General features: G+C 42.2%; 1 protein-coding gene across 8 annotated transcripts in view; it reads right to left on the reverse strand.

Moving 5' to 3' along the window:
* Positions 1 to 1,135: 1,135 nt before the first annotated feature.
* The window catches only part of STOX2 (storkhead box 2), a 157,147-nt gene continuing 141,794 nt past the window's right edge, over positions 1,136 to 16,488 (reverse strand). For 7 of the 8 annotated variants that reach the window (XM_049704308.1, XM_033409270.2, XM_033409272.2 and 4 more), the window contains 2 exons: positions 9,972 to 12,237; positions 1,136 to 4,978 (listed from right to left, as the gene is read on the reverse strand). In XM_049704308.1, the coding sequence (XP_049560265.1) occupies positions 4,783 to 4,978; positions 9,972 to 12,237 (2,462 nt within the window). In that variant the 3' untranslated portion in view covers positions 1,136 to 4,782. Of the gene's footprint in view, positions 4,979 to 9,760; positions 9,810 to 9,971; positions 12,238 to 16,488 lie in introns of all 8 variants that reach the window. The other variant, XM_033409276.2, reaches the window with a different exon arrangement.

Below are 16,488 nucleotides of genomic sequence, written 5' to 3' on the forward strand. Positions count from 1 at the left end.
TCAGACTGATAGTAACCTCTTTCCTGCCCGTATTTTACTAACCCAGAGCAAAGCAATGTCTTCCATGGCTTTTGCATTCATTTTTCCTGTGTTCTAGCTTCCTCAAGCCCTCAACGTGTGCAGAAATTTGCTCAACAGAAGAGTATGGGTGGGAGGGGCCTGGGGGGCTGGGGAGTGGGGGGGAAGGAAGGGATCGCTTCTGCGGGGGTCCACTGTCACCTGACAGCGCGCTGATAGCTGGTTCTGTGACTGGCCTGTGATACACGGAGAAGGTCCCCGACCAGGATCTTTCATCTCACAATTTGAGAAAAAAACGCTTAGAACTAGATCAGCTTCCCTGGGAAATCCAGATTCTTCAAAGTAGGGCTCAATAGAGTGTACTGAATTTCAGTTGTGCTAATGAGAAGCACTGTGCAGAGTACTTGATAATGTTTTTAATGAAAATTTCTGTCTCAGCACCTTCCACTGCCAGGAGCAGTCGTGTTCCTGAAAGACAGTATTTTAGCACAGGATTTAGAGAAGCCCAATATGAAACTGTAAACGAGGGTGTATGTCCAGATCTACCTTGGACCACAACAGCATTTGGGTGGATTTCTGTAAAATTCCCAACACCCTGAACTTTTTGAATGAAAATGGACAAAAGTATCAAGTTGTATTCGTTTTCTTTGACTTTATTAGCACACATCAGAAAAATAGCATTGTATTTCGTGATTTCTCATGATGGTCTATCAAACAGATAGAAAATAGATCACTGATAGCTGCCACTGTGTTTCTGGGTAATCTTATGTCACTCCTCCTGTTCATTCATTTCAAGTATGGGTATTACAAATAGGACCTGCTTTGTTAATTGTGAATCCGAATGCTTTGGAAGCACTTTGAGATCCCGGAATGAGTTTGCAAAGTCCTCATAGGTTGTTGTTGGTTTTTAATCAAGCTCCAAATACTGCCCGTGTTATAAATTGTTAGACTTTTCAAATCAAGATCACTATTGTACTGTGAGCAATATGCCTTTCATTTAAGTTCAAAACTTTATTTTCAAGTACACTTTGTGGTGATAAGTGGTTTATCCTGGGTAGAATTTTACAAAGCTGTGCAACCTAAAAAACAAACAATGCTTTCGTTACTGCTGAACGGGTTGTTTTTTTTTCTCCCCATGGTGACTGCAATATAATTTAAATTTATATTTTAGAAATGCTGGTTGGGTTATGAAAAAGGGAGACTGGGGAACAGCTGGTGTTCAGATTGTTGTGACTCCAGATTAACTCTCAATGGATGCTTCCTGAACTTGAACTTCACAACACTGGAGAAGCCTTCATTTGTTAATTTTATCCAGCTAAGTCCTTTTTCTGCTCTTCTTGTTTCCTTTTTTTGATGGACCCCTCCCCCTTTTCATATGCTTATGAAGATCCCCTGAGATGTGCAAAATATATAAAATGAAATACGAGTTATGGAACAGAAGTTGTGGATACAACGCACAGCTCTTTTAATTCAAATGAAGTCTGAGCTCGATATGGTAGCATGCAAGTAGTGAGGCCCAAAGTGCTTCGAAGTTGGCAGTCCAAATTTCTGGTGTGTCTTGTGACCGAAAACCTAGAATTCAGATCAGATTTTATAGGAGTCAATAGCTTGCTAAATTATGATTATCAAGTGGCTCTTCGCCGGAGAGAACTCGTAGCAGGAATGAGGTCCGGGGCTGGTGGCAGGAGCCGGGGCAGGGGAGACAAGAAATTTAAACTTCCTTTTTTCATTCACAACAAATTCAAGTGTGCTTTTGTGGGGAAGAAGAGAGACAGGTTTACAGATGAGAGTGAAATAATGCCGTCAGAGAAAAACCATGGCAATGAAACAGTCACAAGTCCACGTAATCACTGACACACACACAGAACGCCATGGCCTAATGGTTAAGAAAGTTTTCAACTTTGCTTTTCCAAACAATACACTTGAACGCACTGCTGCCGCTTCATCAAATTTATGGAGGTAGTTATATGTAAAAATAAAAATTACCATAAAGTAATATGCTGTATCATAATAATACATACGTGTGCAAAATGCCGACAGATGGGTTGACCCTTTAAAGTTGAACACTACACAGAGATTCAACCAGATTCAGTTTTGTAAACCTTTCAGTTGATAAACTCTAAGTGAAGTCTAGATAAGCAGCCATGGGCCACAAAGCTATCGTTTCCTGGAGGAAAAGGATGCTGGCAAAGCTTGGAGTGGGTCACTGAGAACATCACTGCAGACCATCTAGGGTCATATTTGTAATGTGCTTCCCGCCACCGCTTCTCCCCCGTTCAAGAATCCCGATTCGATTCAGACGGGCATATTTCTACGTGGAACGTCTGCTCACATCATATCCTCTTTGAAGTCCATCATTTCTATGCTAATGGCTGCTGGTCTAAGGGAGTTTTTTTTTTTTTTTTTTTTAATCATGTACCTCATAGCATCAGGCAAAGCGTGGTACACATTTTATTCCAATGTCTTCTGTAAACCTATTTCTTGTGAAATATTGATAAATCCATATTTTAAAGCTTCTCTTAAAGGTAATGCTTTCCTTTCCTGTTCACACAGTATTTGATTATTATAATGGCTACTTTAGGAGGATCAACTAGAGGCTGATGTATTGTTTCAATGGTTCTATTATTTATGAACTGATAGTATGACAGACGCTGGAGGGCAGGGTTTCGGGGAAAAAAAAGAATTTAGAAGAATTTAGTAATTGTGTGGCATACAACTCCCCAAGGAAGCAGACTCTGTATAGTCTATCTGATACATTATCATTCCTCCCAGACAAATTTAAGCAGTGAGAGAAGAGTGCATTTCTGAGCAATCAAGGCATGCCTTGGAGGAAATAAGGCATGAGACTGAAAGCCAACTGACTTAAGCATCTTAAAGGTGCGGGAGTTTGCCAAGAAACGTGCTCACGTTTCACTGTAAGCACAAAAAAAGGAATCTATGCTAAACTTGATGAGTCCAGTTTGACCCAATGCAACTTCCAGATATCTGAAAAAGCATGAGGAAGGACCCAAATGTTTCAAGAAACAGTTCAACTGTGTATATGACTCCATGCTTTAGACAGATGGCTAGTGATTCAACCTAATACTGAAGCAGAAGTGTTTCACAGATTCTATGCCAATTGCTGAAATCTGGGGTGAAAATTTTTGGATATATAGTTTACGGTATATGGCTCCAAACATCACATGCCACTTAGCTAAATAAAACTTTCTGTCAGACCATTTACTTGTGTCACATGTAACCCTTTTGTGGATAATTTTCCGTTATCTATAGATTTATTCCGTGGTTCTCATAAAATAAGACACGGGAACTTGGAGGTGCCTCTTTCTTAGAAGGCTGAATCTTGGTTATGTGTAATCCCTTTGCTGCTGAGAACCTCTTTGTATTCAACATGACATATTGTAAACCAAAGCAAAATGTTAGCAAACCATTCTGAAATAAGTTGGGCTAAAAACTATACATCTACCTAAAAATGCCTCCTGGAACGGGTTACGAAGTATCTGTAAACATTACTCTGGCATAGTTCATGTATGCATAATTATCATTCTAATAAATTTTAGGGGTGTACAAGTTAGGATGACACCACACTTGCAGAATGATCACATTCTGTTGTTAATTACATGGGCACATGTATATTTCTAATCAAAAAGTATTTTAAAGTTTTCTCTATAGATATCTTCCCAGGAATAAAAGGCCTGAAGTTCAACTCCCCCTAAATTTGCTCTTTCCTATAACCACTAAAAATTATCTCCCACAGCCTAATTTAGGCATTCTATTTAAAACTACATAAAATAGATTTATGTCCTTCCATTAGAAAGAATAACGTCCCTAGGCTGTAGTCTTCATTTGTATCACAAAGAACATTTTGATTTTAAACAAATTATCATATCTATTATAGTAAGATAGCATCAGCGTCAAGTATCACAAGGAGGAAATGATCTTCCTTCAGTATCTGATGAACACCTCTACAGGTCCCCGTTACCTCTCCCATCACTTAGTGCTGTGCCCCAGCCAGGCTGGGAGACCCTTCCTTTGTCCATTTCAGATTCCAAGGCCTATATTCCTGTTTGTGATTATGGAAGGTTAAAAAAATCAGACAAGCATCCGTGACACTTAAAATCCTGAAAACAAACACTCCCAGTATTTGGATCACGACCCCTTCTGACACACTTCCATGGGCTCCTGCAAAATCTTGTCACGAAAACTCACAGTGCAAAATGACTGGGGCTAAACGATTCACACACGAAGGGCTGGGGTCCCCTTTAGTCAGTTGGCATCGATTTCCCTAAAGGTAGACCCTTGCATTTGACATTTTGTGGAGGCTTAGTTTTTGTTTTGTTTTGTTTTTTGTTTTTGGAAGTGTCAAGGATCAGTGTTCTGTGGTACCACTCGGTCACAGACTGGGAGCAACACGCATCTGTGGCATTTCAGAATGGACTTGGCAACTGCATGACATCGAAAATGCATATTACACTGACAGTGTCTAGACTTTCCTATGTGTGCTCAGTTACAATTAGTGAAGCAAAAGTATACATATCACCCCTACTGCTATTCTTGTTGCTACAGAGCCATACATGTGAAAAGCAATACTCTGAAATAAAGATTTTGTTGTTGTTGTTTTTTGCCCTAGCCTACTTAGCAGCACAGTTTAAGTCAACACAAAAACTGCCATTGAGATGCTTATCTTCCCGAAGATGTAAACAACAGTCCCAGTGCCGTAAACTTGGCTGTATCGAATGAGACAGGAGATCTGAGGCAGAATGACTATCACACGCTAGTAACAGAAGCTTGCAAGCAGCTGGAAGGTTTCTGTAATTTCTCAGCTTCATTTGTGGGGCTGTCCGTACTTGTTCGGAAATTGAAGGCCGGGCCAGCTCCACCGTGGGCCGGGCTCCAGGTAGGGTTCTGACGACGGTTACTTTCAACAATGCTTGATGTGTTGGAAGCCAGGCTCTCCCGAGTGCTAAAAGAGTAAAAAGGTTTTGTTTGGTTTTGTTTGGTTTGGTTTGGAACATAAATAATTATATATTGAGCCCTAGAGGAAGAGCAAATGATGCAGTTAATGGATTTCCTCTGTCGGTTCATCATGTCATGTATATACCATCTCATACTGATTATTCACATATGCTCCTCCAACTTGGACTTCGGCAGCGTTCACAAGACATGTTATAATCAGCAGCATGCTGAATAAAGCGTTTTTATGCAGCTAAATAAATGTCTTCCCTTGCCTTTCACACTCAAGGAAACACCTTCAAGATCTGATGTGCTAGATGGCTATCGCGTTCGTTTTTAAAAAAGAATAGTCTTCATAAATATACACAGGTAGTGATTTCATTTCAGGCTTGAAACTCATTGATAGAACTGCTCCTGAATAAACTCCATAATTTTACCCTGATGATTTTGTTTTCATTCTCGAGTAGCAGATTTTTGACTTTGGCGGTGAACTTCAAGTAGGCCACTAGCCAGTATGCCACACTGATGGGAATAAAATTCTTTTTAAACACTTCATACCTCTGTTTCAAACATATAATGTTATAGTAAAAAATACATTCTATTTTCAGATACGGAATCTTAGATTTTCCCTGTGTACATTGATTTGGTAGAAATATTTTATTTTTTAAAGGATTCTTATAGAACAGAGGTGGTTTAAAGGCTTTAGTATTTCGATTTCTCTTTTAGTTTTTCTAATTTAGAAATACTTGAAGCTATTTTATTGTTCCAAGAGGTTTATAACATTTAACATGTCAGATGTGTAGGGCAACAGCAGAAATAAGATTACTTGGCCTGATTGATCAGAACTGAATGGGTTTCACGTTCAAGGTTCTCAAAATGGTAGTAAGAAACATCAGCTTACAAAGAGGTGGAAGAAACCATAATGATGCTCAAAACATCCACTCTACTGGATAGATTCAAGATGTATAAAATATTCTACAGGTGGGTCCCCATCACTGACTGAAGGTCAAACTACATAGGGGACAGCTCACTTTCATTCCCATCCTAAACTGATAGCAATTTTGTCTGAACATTATACCGTGACAGCCATTCCTGACAGGCTATTTCATCCTAACCCCCTTGTGGCCTTAAGTTTGCTTCTCATCAAAAAGCCAAGAGTTAATTGTTCACTGGCTACCAAAGAGACAAGTGGACCCTTCCTGACTGCAGAGGGCACGTCTGGAAGGTTAATACATTCACAGAAGTGAGGTAAGTTCTCTCATGAGGCTTATCGTACATCTGGGCGTGCCTAAAGAATACGTCATCACTAAAGCAATGGAAAGTGCTAGACTTACCTACTTACCTGCTTTACACCTCCTCTAAGAAAATTCATCAGAGGTTTTCCAGGACTACAACTGAGGGTCAGGTGGAGGAAGGAAGAAGGGCAATAAACATGTAGAACCTCAAAGAGGTCACGGCGCGTTCCTTCAGTTTCATTCTTAATCACAGTGATAACTTTTTATGGCATTTGACTTCCTCATCTTTAAAACAGGGCGAGTTATGTGTCATACCTACTCACTGAGTGACTCAGAAGAAGAAATAAGCAATAATGAGGAATCCGTACACCAAAAAGCTAGAGAAACATAAGCTATTTCTGTAGCACATCTGGCATCTGATGAATTCAGCAGCCACCGTGGGTAGGCTTGGGAATCTATACACTACTAATGCCGTTTTATTTCTATGGGAAAATGCATTTTGAGGTCTCAGGGATCCACTTTTAAACCAGCTTTTGAGGCGGGAGTTTAATTTATCAAGACCCTACTGTCTTCCAGGCACCATCAACACACATCATCGCAACAGATGGTCTAAGGTAGGAGCTCTCTGTACTCAGACCACCCTTGACCACGGCCAACATATTAATAGTGATAAATACATAGAGCGTTCCAGTGTCTCCAAAGGGTATATCTCATTATTGCTGTGACACTGAGTACAATGTGCGACAGTCATATGGAAGGCTGTGGATATGATGGTGAAACAGTTCATGGAGAGGGATGGTTAGCAGTAACCACAGATCTCCGATTTAAAATTCCTTACTTTTTTAAAGAGAACTAATGGAGTACGACATTAAAAATAACATCTCAGGAATTTGTAGGCAGAAAAACTGAACCAAGAGGCCCTGCTGCGCCTCTTGCTGCACACGTTGCCCTTGGACCCACACTTGGACGGCACAGCACACTGTGCAGACACGTCCCTGGCAGCCTGAATCCCTCTGATTTTCATATTGTGGTTATCAACCGGTTTTTGGCCACAGATTTGGAATAGCAGGCTTTGCATGTCGGGATTTTTCATTTGCAATATTAGATCTCACAGCACAGTTTAAGTTTCTGCCTTGTTTCCTTCTCTCAGTGCCCTTTGGTTCCCAACAAGAGGGACTGAAGACTTTGGGAAATGTGGCTGGACATGACCTCTGAGCCAACACTGAAGACTGAGAGTATGAAGATCATCTGTTCTGATTTTGAGTTTTCTCTTTTTTTTGGCACGGGGAGGAGGTTAGATCGTAGCTGCTCTGTCAATTATTTACTGAAAAATCTGAGTAAACGGCCCACTTAAGATTCCTGTATCTTGCGGTGGTGGAGAGGTGTCTGCGTGATAATACTATACGGCTAAAATACTCCTCACGCTGGAGAATAAAACTCCCTGTAACTCAAATATTCTCCTTCGCAGACCATCTTCATACATCAGAAAGGTAAATTAGGGCATTTATTGAAGTATAGGGAGATACTTCAAATGAGATAAAATAAAAGTTTAAAGTAGTTTAAAAATAGATATAGAAAATAAGTTTGTCACCCAGCTTCTAACCAAAGGATATTCATTACGAAAGGGGTAAAATTAGGAATTGTTCTGTAGATTCTCTAACTGCATGAAATTTACGGGTGATCTACCTTTTTCTGTAGAGAAAATTCCACCTAATAACACTGGGCAGATACATAGCTCCTGGGTGAAGACTGTCTTCTTAGGAAGACCTTTTTCTTCTACCAGGACAACGCATTTGACCTTGACTACATTATTAAAGCAATGCAAATAAGCTGAGTTCAAGAAATAATCCCATTCATAAATTCCATATTCTGTACTCCAAATCTAGAGATAATAAAATATATTCTGTGGAGAGATTGGTTCAATGATTACATGAACGTTTCTTTTTACTTGTTCCCAAACAAAAACTTTCAATATTATGCAGTGGTAAAGTTTTGAGTTAGAACCCACTAAACTACTCTCAAGGTCTCCTTAGCAGCTATCTCTGGAGTATGGCGGTTTTCCCTCCGTGGAGGTCCAGGGGCCAAGAGGGCCAAATGAATTGCTGGAAACTGGTGCAGAGAAGCATCAGGCAGGGAGAGGCTATATAGTAAGAAACAGTAGAGCATAACGTCCAGGCAAATGACCCACACCTTCCATAGCGATGGTACTGAACTTCTACCATCAATAGCAGACTCTCAGTTACGCTTATTGGTATCCCTACTAGGAAATCAAGAGGAAAAACAAGAGTTGAAGAGGGAAGTAGAGAGACAAGAATATATAAACTAATTGGTTAAGATTCGATTTGGGATTAAAAAATATTTAGCAAAAAATTACGTCTTAGAAAAGTCACTTAATAGGCCAGTAGTTTTCAGACTGAGTGCCATGCCCCCCCGTAGTCTCTTAGGCTCCTTGAGGGATGGGCAGAGGAGATCTGGGGCTCCTGGTCTCCACTTTAACCAGAGTGCCATCTCTGTGGTTTGTTTAGACATTAGACTTCCACACGTGTTAACTTGGAAAAGAAGGTTACACGACAATAAAAAAAAAAAAATTAATAATAATAATAAAAAGAACTAGCCCTTTAAGAAATAACAAAGGCCCAATAAGGGATAAACAGAATAACGATTCCCAATTCTGATTTTGGGATGCTCTGTCCCCAGATTATCCGTAGATAGAGTGAAACGATTACAACATAACTAATTTTAACTCTTAATAATTAAATATATGAACTACATAATCATATCTTGGACTTGTTAAAATAATAAATATTGTAAAAAGTTGGGAATCACAACTAATGGGAGATGTCAATCTCTCAATGTTATTTCTGCATCTCAGAGTCACCAATCTGGAGTAGAATTTAGAAGCAGAATCAGGTCCCAAGTTGCTCTTGGAAGAGAAGGAAGAATTAAGGAGAAAAAAGGAAAGTTGCATAGACTCCCTTTTGTTTTTGAAACCCCTGAACCACTTCACTGCATTGGACGTGGCCATCGGGCACTGCACACTCTTAGCTGTCAACCTCTGCTGAATTACCATCACCTACTGAAAAGAAGACACCACGATCAGCATGCCTAAATGGTGTTAGTTCTGCAGGAGGAGAAAGAAAAGTGCTGGCACATGCTTTGAACTAATGGCGCACAGGCCCCTAATCTTTACGTCACAGGAACAGGTTCCATGTGTCTGCAGACTTTTGAGCGGTGAGAGGAAGGTGTATGAGAGCAAGGGGCAAGGGCGGCATAAAAAGTCGGGATTAAAATAGTAACAGGCTTCTAGATCCACTGCAAAGGTTTTGAAATTGGCTATTATATTCTCATTAGAAGGACTCCCCATCCTTGAGTCAATCCAGTTATTCCCAACCCCTACCTCCCACCTCCACACTGACTACTCATTCTACTCAAAAAGTTACTATTTTTGAAGGACCTTTAAAAAACCCTTCCTTTATCAGCATGGTGGCAATATAAACATCGAAGGAAAAATACTGGGACATGTTGGTCTTAGATTGGATGGGAAGGGGCCAACCCACCAGTCCAGATTGGTGATCTCTACAGCTGCAGAAACATTTGTTTCAATTCCTGAAAAAGAAGTCAGAAACAGGCTGTTAACAATACAACTCACACAACTCTTAACCCTCATTCACAGAACTGAGACTGTGAAATCAGAAACCTTCCGAGTTATTTTATAAAGCCCCAGGCCCCGGTAGGTGTATGTGTGTGCAGAGAGATGCCTCTTCCTACCGTGGGGAGTTGAATCCACTGTCCACCGTGATACTGCTGCTGTCCATGCTGTCCAGACGCGCCGAATGGGTGGCCCTCTGGTTGCTGCTGCTGTCGGTCTCCTTTGGGGCAAGGAGGGTGAGGTTCTTCTCAAATTTCCTCTGCAAGTCTCTTTCCTTCTCCCTTTCCAGGAGCCACTGCATGGTTCCCACATCGTCTCTGTTTTTCTCCTCCTCTGTGTTCTTGTTTGCCCCTTCCTCAGACTCATCATCATCAGAGACGTTGTAATAGTCAAAAGAGGCCTCCTGGTTCCCCACTGACTCCTGCTGACGCTGGGAAGCTGGCATGGCTTGTGCAGCCGAGGTCCCTAGGGACGGCTCCAGTTTCTCACATCGGCCTGGCAGTGTGTCCGCAGGTGTCTTCGGGTGAGATTTGAGGACAGACAGGCTTGATTTGTGATAGCTGTTTACAGACAAGGTGCTGTGAAGAGGTTTGAACAGTGTGTCTTTGCTGAATATCTCTTTCCTCTTGTCCAGGCTGCTGGGCTCGGCACTGTGATGCTGGATGAGGCGTCCATTGGCAATCCCTTCGGCCACAGTGCCCGAAGCCGCTGGGCCCCCGCCCGGCCCCTTTGGCGACTCCTCCTTGTGTCCTACAGGCTCCCTGGAGGGATGTGGGGCCTGCCTGTCAGACAGAGGCAGCTTTTTCACCCCTTCCGCCAGGGTCAGAGTGTCATGGTCCTCTTTGTTCTTTCCCAGAGGTGACGGCGCCGTGAGCACCGTCTCGCTGGAGGTGTTACACTGGAAATAGTCATCTGCAGCTGTTTTTGTTGGACAAGAGTTGAGTTCACCAAAGGATGGCAAACTCTCGGGCAGTTTGCCTGGCTCCAAGAGGCTGCAAGCACTGGGAGGTTCCTTGCTGCCACTGACTATTTCTGGAATACACACCTCTTTGTAGCTTGTGGACGAAATGTGAGCCCTTTGATGACTGACAGTCTGTGCAGGCCTTAAAGTACTGTCGTCAATGTAGGATTGGCTGGGGGTCTGGTCGTCTTGGCTACAGCCTTCAGCCAGGTCTTCAGGCATCCCCAGAGAAGAAGCACCCAGAGGACCTTTGGAGTTATCCATGGATCTGGACCTCTCCTTGGCCTTGTTGGATCTCTCATTCCTGGACCTTCGGTCCTGGGTATGGCTGTGGCTTCGGTGCACTTTTGAGTGGGAGCTTCCCCGGGAAGGCTCAGGAAAAGGCATCTCAGTTCTCCTTTTGGCCAGTTCCCCAGACACGTCCCATTCCGGAGTCATGGGGAAATGAGACTCAATCACGTTCGCATTGCTATGCATGATGAAGTTATCACCTTTGTGTTCGATGATGAAGCAGCCTTCCCGGGGAGCCCTGGTAAGAGGATCGCAAAAGTCATACTCTCTTTCACCCGGGATGTCCAGATGGGAGCCATCTGACGGGTCTCCTTTGGACACTCGCGTCTTGCTGTGCGACCGAGACTTTCCGTGGGACTTGCGATGAGTCCGACTCTTTTTACTTCTTCCGCTGTGATGGGCGGAGGACCCGGCTTTACTCCTATGCGCTTTCTCTTCTTCAAGTTTCTTCATTAGTGCAGTGTGCCTCATGACATTTTCCACGGTCAAGTCTGGGTTAATACGCCTAATGATCTCCATTTCCACCTCCCGAGGGATAGTAGTTGGCGTGTCCTCATCTCGCAGGGGCCACTCTTCGGGAGGAAACTGGGCGGAAAAATTGGCTAGCTGTTTGGTCTTGTCTTTTTTAAAACTGAGCCGGAATAACTTGAGTCCGAATTTTTTGGACTGCTTTTCACTATCTTTAGGTTTGGAGAGAGTTTCCGTCTTATACGAAAAGTTGACAGTATTTTTGCTCTTTTCAGTGGGTGGCACCTGGCAGAGGGAAGGAGGGCAGTACGGGTCTTTGCAGTCCTTGGCGGTCTTCCTCTGCAGGGTGGCCGTGTGCACGCCGTGCACATCTTCCCTACAGCAGTGGCAAGAGTCGCAGTGGTTCCTGGGCAACGTTCTTTCCCTGACGCAGCCTGAGGCAGAGGGCGTGATGGTCCCGGGCTGGGGAGAGGTACACTGAGACCTGTCAGGTATCCTCTCATCCAAATGGTACCATTTACTGTTAGTTCTTATGAGGGAAGGAGTTATGAAATAGGTCTGCGGGGTTACGATGAAGTAGCCATCTGGAGTCGGGTAGATCTTCCGCTCCCGGACCAGCGTGTTCAGCGTATGCCGGAGAATTTCTTGGCTTGGGGTGGGAACACCTGAAACCCAAAGGACACACTCGTGAGAATGAAGAGGGGACGTGGTGTTGATTCCGGAGTTTTCCAAGTATGCTCTGGACTGAATGGTCCCCCTGCCGACCCGATCCCCACGTTCAAGCCCCGAACCCCAATGTGACAGTAATAGGACGTGGGGTGTTTGGGAGGTGATGAGGTCATGAGCGTGCAGCCTCTGTGATGTGGCGTTATGAGAAGAGAAGAGACTAAGCCCTCTCTCTCTCTCTGTCTCTCTCTCTGTGACTTGAGGGCACGGCTGCCTGCAAAACAGGAGGAGGGCTCTCACTGGACACCAAGCCTGAAGGCGCCTTGGTCTTGGACTTCCCTGCCCCCAGAGTTGTGAGAAATAAACGTCTGTTATTTCAGCCACCCAGTCCCTGGTATTTTGTTACAGTAGCCCGAATGGACTAACACAGAATCTAACTAATTTTGCAAGCCTCTAAGTAGTATCAGACAGAAACTAAGCAGGATTCACAGGTGTTCATCGAGTTTAGTGTGAATCCTAGTTTTCTCTGATAACTCTTATGGAATATTACTACCAACAGAACAGGAACATATAAAGGCTGGGAGAGAGACATGGAAGATAGATGGCGTTAGGTGGCTACTGTTGTTAAAAACCTTTACTGAACTGAATCGTTAAAGACAGAAATTTTTTTTTGGCCTCCTGGCATGTGGGATCTTAGTTCCCCAACCAGACATCGAACCTGTGCCCCCTGCAGTGGAAGCACTGAGTCCTACCTAACCGCTGGACTGCCAGGGAATTCCCAAAGACAGAATATTTTTAAATGAAGAAAAAACGTTTTCGGTATATATAAATTTACAAAAAAGACTTTTTCAATAAAAGCAACTGGGGAAACAGGGTTGAAATAGCCATCTTGGTATTGAAAAACAAATCTAAAATACATAGAGGCTACCACGTACACTTGGAGTTACTCCATGCACTCATTTTAAGATTAAGTTTACTTAATAAACTTAATTTTATAAATTATATCAAAGGGCAACTAGACTTGACCATTGTTTAGGATGTACTCTCCAATTCTGAAATCATCACCTTCAAATTTGAAAGTGATTGGTGGAATTCAGGTGAGAAGTTCATGCTTGTTGGCATGAGCCAGCAGGATGAAGGTGGTTTCTCAGATTCATAACCAGAGAGCTCTAATAAATACACCAGTGAAAGCTTAGAGGCTCTACATCTATCTGGTCACTGAGTCCCAAACTGCTGTCTTTGCTAGAATAGAAATTCCAGAAAAAAATCACAGATATTCCTTTGTACAGGGACTGATATCTTTTTCAAAGGGTTTTGTGTGCACATTTAAGCATTGTCTACTTTGAGATAATTAAGAACATACATTCTTAAGAGAGTATAAATTCTCTAGGCTGTAGCGCATTTATTTTATTTCTTTAGTATTCTCCCTGCCTCAGTGCCAGGCAAATCACGGGTGATAATATTTCTAAGACTGACCTGAATGATGTCATTTGGAAATAGGTCAGGTTGAATCATCCTGGCAATATTCAACCGTGTCTGACCCACAAAAATGGCAATTTCAGTGGAGACTGAAAGCGCGCCACCCCCCATTCATATGTTTAAGTCCTAAACCCCAGTACCCCAGAATGTGACCTTATTTAGACATGTGGTTTTTACAGAGATAATCAAGTTAAAATGAGGTCATTAGAGTGAGCCCTAAGCCACTATGACAAGGGGAAATTTGGACACAGAGACATCACAGAGAAAAGACGATGTGAAGAGACCCTGGTAGAGGCAGCTAACTACTAGCCAAGGGGAGAGGCTGGGACAGATTCTCCCCTCACAGCCCTCAGAAGAAACCAACCAACTCTGATGATACTTTGATTTGGGACTTGTAGCATCCAGAACTGTAAGACGAGCCACCTGTACTTTGTTATGACTGTTTTAGAGAACTACTACAGCTGGTATCACCTTAGGCAACTTGCTTAACCTCTCTGAGCCTCTACTGACTGTCATCAAAATGTGGACAATAACAGTACCTACCTTCAGAGGGTTGTTGTGAGTTTAAATGAGTTTAGTGTATGAAGAACACTGCCTGACACAGTGAGCGCTCATAAATGTTAGCTATCAGTAGTCTCAACTTTGGGTCAGGATCCATGGAAACCCCCGTTACCTTCAAAGAACATGTGTAACAGCTTAGAACAGCTGGGTAAGCTGAGAAGTTTAGGCTCCCCCAATCCTTCCAAAACTATGAAAGTGAAATACAAAAACACTGGAAACGGCCTGCAGTTCTCAAGGGGAGAGAGTCCATGTATGAGTAAGTTACATACCCAATTTTGTTACCCTCTTCAGAGGGCACCCATTGTGATCAAGGCAGAAAAGATAACACTGCTTCTGAATGATGTATTGTTTAATATAATTATTTAATTTTTGAGCTGCACGGTTTCCTTTTTATCTAAGGTTCTACTCTTGAGCAATGTATGTTGGTTTTTATGCAAATGTATGTTGGTTTTTAAGGCTGGTATAATAACAAATTTTTTTAAAAAATTTAAGGTAGTTTCTGTACAAAACAAAAATGAGTGCCAATTGAATTAGTGATACAACCCAAGCTATATATTTGCAATTCGTGAGAGCCAACATAATACAGAAAATGCTTGCACATGAGAGGAGCAACTGAAAAGAAGCTTCTATGCCCCTGCTAGTAACACTACTAATATTCTGCTTCTGCTGAACAACCTCAGGGGGCACTAGTCACACAGAAATTTTTCAAAAAATGGTAAGGCTCATTTAGAAGAATTAGAAGAATTCATGATTGACTGGTTTACTACGCTGCTATAAAAAAGGAAAGCTGGGCTTCCCTGGTGGCGCAGTGGTTGAGAGTCCGCCTGCCGATGCAGGGGACACGGGCTCGTGCCCCGGTCCGGGAGGATCCCACATGCCGCGGAGCCGCTGGGCCCGTGAGCCATGGCTGCTGGGCCTGCGCGTCCAGAGCCTGTGCTTGGCAACGGGAGAGGCCACAGCAGTGAGAGGCCCGCGTACCACAAAAAAAAAAAAAGGAAAGCTGAAGAGTTATTCATAAAAATAGCTATTACTATAAAACAAAAATTTCACTGTATTATAGAATTTGCTGATTGGAGGCCAACCAAGTGCTGATCTTAGAAAACTCACAAAACTATATGGAATCATGACTACAATGCAATCATGTTTACTTACCACTTTCTGAGTGTTCCCAAATGAAGGAATAAGAAAGAGTTTCCAGAGAGAATTTACATTTAAAGTTTTGATGTCCTGGATTTTCAAGTGGATCAATCAAATAATGTTTAATTTGAAAAAACAAATTAGAAACATTCCCTGTCCAATCCATTTTCCATACCCCTACCTGTGAGTTTTCAAAGCTTTACCTGAAAGTCACTGATATTTATGATTATTATTTTATTATTAAGCTCCAGTATAATGACTGGTATCTTCAATTGTCTATGAAACCCAGGATTCCACTGGAAATCTGTAGGGCTCAATGGAAAAAGGGGATGTGGCTGTGATAGAGATTGTCAAGGTCTGCATATTCCATCACTTCCATATTCTAGTCCCAAAGGTCATCATGAGTTTGGATTTTGATAGCGTAAAGAGCAAAGGTAAGCTTTACACTCAAATAGGGCTGGAATCTGACCTCTCTCCTTTCCTACACTTTACATCTCTCAAAGCAAAAACAGATATTTCAATATACTGCATGCCAATGCGAGGTTATTTAGACTTATATACCACTTCAATCTTGCAAATCTGACAATTGTTGGAACAGAGCACATATGTACATGTTCTGTATGCTAAGCATTGTAGACTGAAAACTTAATGGGCTTCTTCGGATGATTTCTTCGTGTTTGTGAAGGACATTGGCTGAGGGGGAATTCAGTAGGAAGCGATGTAAACGGATGAACTGGAGACAGAACACAGTATAGATAATGTTAGTCTCCAGCAAACTCGAAAGTCAACTTCAAGCCCATAAGCAGACTTATAGGTCTAATTCTATTCCCCTGAGGGTCAGCTTTCCTCCCGGAAAGATCCAGGTGTAATAACTTAACAAGTAGTAGTCCAATTTAAATGATCACTCTGGATGGATGAGGACCTATTTATTTATTTTTAAAATTTATTTACTTTTAATTGAAGTATAGTTGATTTGCAATGCTGTGCTGATTTCTGCTGTACATCAAAGTGATTCAGTTATACATATATACATTCTTTTTTATATTCTTTTCCATTATGGTTTATCACAGGAT

The sequence above is a fragment of the Orcinus orca genome, chromosome 21 (genome assembly GCF_937001465.1).
Source record: "Orcinus orca chromosome 21, mOrcOrc1.1, whole genome shotgun sequence".
Lineage (NCBI taxonomy): Eukaryota > Metazoa > Chordata > Mammalia > Artiodactyla > Delphinidae > Orcinus > Orcinus orca.